Source organism: Hyla sarda, chromosome 7 (assembly GCF_029499605.1).
Source record: "Hyla sarda isolate aHylSar1 chromosome 7, aHylSar1.hap1, whole genome shotgun sequence".
Taxonomy (NCBI): domain Eukaryota; kingdom Metazoa; phylum Chordata; class Amphibia; order Anura; family Hylidae; genus Hyla; species Hyla sarda.
The window spans coordinates 21950951-21953837 of record NC_079195.1 but is presented as its reverse complement, the minus strand read 5'-3'; the positions used below and the strand labels follow the sequence as shown (position 1 = coordinate 21953837).

At 39.1% G+C, this 2887-nt stretch overlaps 1 protein-coding gene across 1 annotated transcript; it reads right to left on the bottom strand.

Moving 5' to 3' along the window:
* Positions 1–417: 417 nt before the first annotated feature.
* LOC130282273 (uncharacterized) lies at positions 418–2121 on the bottom strand. Its single transcript, XM_056530323.1, has 3 exons — positions 1559–2121; positions 1280–1418; positions 418–567 (listed from the first exon to the last, which is right to left on the bottom strand). Exons 1-2 carry the CDS (start codon positions 2118–2120, stop codon positions 1345–1347), a joined length of 636 nt encoding a protein of 211 aa, XP_056386298.1. The 5' UTR covers position 2121; the 3' UTR covers positions 418–567; positions 1280–1344.
* Between the last annotated feature and the right edge of the window lie 766 nt (positions 2122–2887).

The window sequence follows — 2887 nt, the reverse complement described above, 5'->3', positions numbered from 1 at the left end:
AGGCTATTGATATACGCCTATCCGGAAGTGGGGCAAAATTCTAAGATAAAACTTAGGAAAAAACGGACGTGGGACAAAATACTGTTTGTGTATTTAACCCGGAAATGAGGCATCAGCGTCAGAACTAGTCAAGACGGAAATGGGGCCAAATCCTTTATAGTCAGGTCCAATCAAGGCAAACCTAGGGCATAATCATATCCACTCAAGGCACACTTTTAGGGCAAAATGTATGTATATAAAGCCCCCATAAACTAAACTGCATATACAAAAAGAAAATATAACAATAATACACAATGAAGATGCATCTTCTAGAATATGTCTCTTGGACATATTCTTTACATTTGTGCAAAGAAAATATATATATATAAAAAAAAAATAATAATAATAATAAAAAAAAAAATTAACCAAGGTAACCAAGGTAAGTAAATTCCACTTGAATCAGAAAATTTCTTGAATCCTTTTTTTTGTATTGCAGTTTCAATCATAATTTTAACGATGTTGAAATATCCCCCTTGTATAGTAGTAACTTGACAAATAATCCCTCAATGGTCCAATTACGGTCAGAAACTATGTAAGTATACAAAAAATGAGAAAATCAATGTAAATAATTATTATAAATCAACCAATACATATTCTTAGCACAAGGGCTGCTAGATAAAGCTCAGGTGTATCCCAATAACATTTATTTAAAAAAAATAAAAATAAATAAACTAATAAAATTTTCTGTGCCGAATAATCAGAAACCATGTGTGTGGGACCAATGAGTGTTTATGTAGTGAATGAAGTGCAAAAATGTGAAGATATGAAAAACGAAAAACAAACGCCAAAACTGTGACAAAAATGAAGTGTATGGAGCGTGTAAGTGTTGTATAATAAGAATAATGTGTGTTATATATGTGAAGGGTGAATAAATATGTGAAAGAGTGACCTGATTCTACTATGTGATGTGACCATATGAAATACCGATAATGAACCATACCAATGTCTATAGTGTAGAGAAAAAAAAAGGGGGGGGGGAAGGGGAGGAGAAGAATAAGAAAAAGAAAATTAAGGGAGGGTGGGAGGCAAGAAAGAAGGGGCGGTTTGTGTCCTACATTTGTTTATTAAGTGCCAAGAAAGCCTGTGAACGTTAGTTCCTCATTTAGGCCCCGTGGTGCCACTGTATCCAATTGGAAAATCCATCTGGCCTCCTGCCTAAGTAATTGGGCCGTATTGTCACCCCCACGTACCCCACATGTGATTTTTTTCAAACCCACTACCCTCGTGCCCTTGATCTTACCTGCATGATATCTCCTATAATGGGCTGCCACCGATGTCAGAGTCCTTTCACTTCTAAAATCTCTGTCAGCTAAGGAGATCGTAGAAAAGTTTTTCTGGATTTGTTTCCTCAATTCCTGTGTCGTCTGGCCCACATAGACCTGATTACAAGGGCATAAGATGGCGTAAACAACATTCCTAGATTTACAATTAATATATTGTTTAAGATGTAGTCGAGTGCCCTCTCTTGAATCCACAAAATCCCGTGTAGGTTCCATATATTGGCATATAGAGCACTCACCACATGGGAATGAACCAATATATTCCTGCCTTTTGTTCCTCTTTCCTCTCGGTCTAGTGAAGAGGCTCTGTGTCAAGATATCCTTTAGGTTCCGAGACCGTTTTGCCGTCAACAATGGAGTAGATGGTATTAGGGAGTTTAACTTCAAATCAGATTTCAAAATAGTCCAATGTTGATATAACAATTGTCGTATCTGATTCCACCGGTTATTGTACGGTGTGATAAGACGTAAAGATGTATCCTCCAATCGTATTCTCGGTTTCAGCAAATCATTTCTCTCAGAATGTAACGCTTTTTGGAAAGCTTTTGAAATAACCTTTCTAGGATAGCCTCTCACTCTTAGGCGCTCAGTTAGATCCCTTGCATGTTTTTTAAAATCCTCCATTTGCGAACAATTACATCTCAACCTTAAAAATTGACCTGTGGGTATCCCTCTACGGGTATGTCCTGGATGAAAACTTCCAAAATGTAACACATTATTTGTTGCTGTCTCTTTACGATGCAGAGAGGTTGTGATTTGATTCCCATTCCGAATTAACTTTAGATCTAAAAAATCCACCATTACATCCGAAATTTGCGATGTCAAACGAATCTGCAAGTTGTTATCATTCAGTTGTTCAATAAATTCTTGACATTGTGCCCATGAACCTGTCCAAACAAAGAAAATATTGTCTATAAATCAATACCAACCGTGGACGATTTTTGCAAAAAGCGGAGATAGGTACACGTGTGCCCCCTCCCACCACCCCAAAAAGAGGTTGGCGTAGGAGGGGGCACATCGTACACCCATAGCCATCCCTGAGATCTGTTTGTAGTACTTTCCATCAAAAAGAAAATAGTTATGTCGTAATATGAAACCAAGGAGGTCCAATATCAAGGAGTCATGCATCCTGTTACGGTTACCTTGTGTGTTAAGAATCTCTGTAACTGCTCTGATGCCATCTTCATGTCTAATGTTTGAGTACAAAGACTCCACATATAGCTGAGGAGTACTGAAATCTCTATAATGCTCTGAGTATTCTACATGTGATTTGAATTGCAGAATAAGTATACAACACAGATTATCTGACTCCCTCGTATTTGTGATGGACCTGTAGGGGTCTCTCCTCTATCATCAACTTTAAAGGGGTACTTCGGCGGTAAGACATCTTATCCCCTATCCAAAGGATAGGGGATAAGATGCCTGATCGCGGGGGTCCTGCCATTGGGGACCCCCGTGATCTTGCACGCAACACCCCGTTACAATCAGTCCCCAGAGCATGTCCGCTCCGGGTCTGATGACTTGCAATCACTGGGCCGGAGCATTGTGACATCACGGCCCGCCCCCGT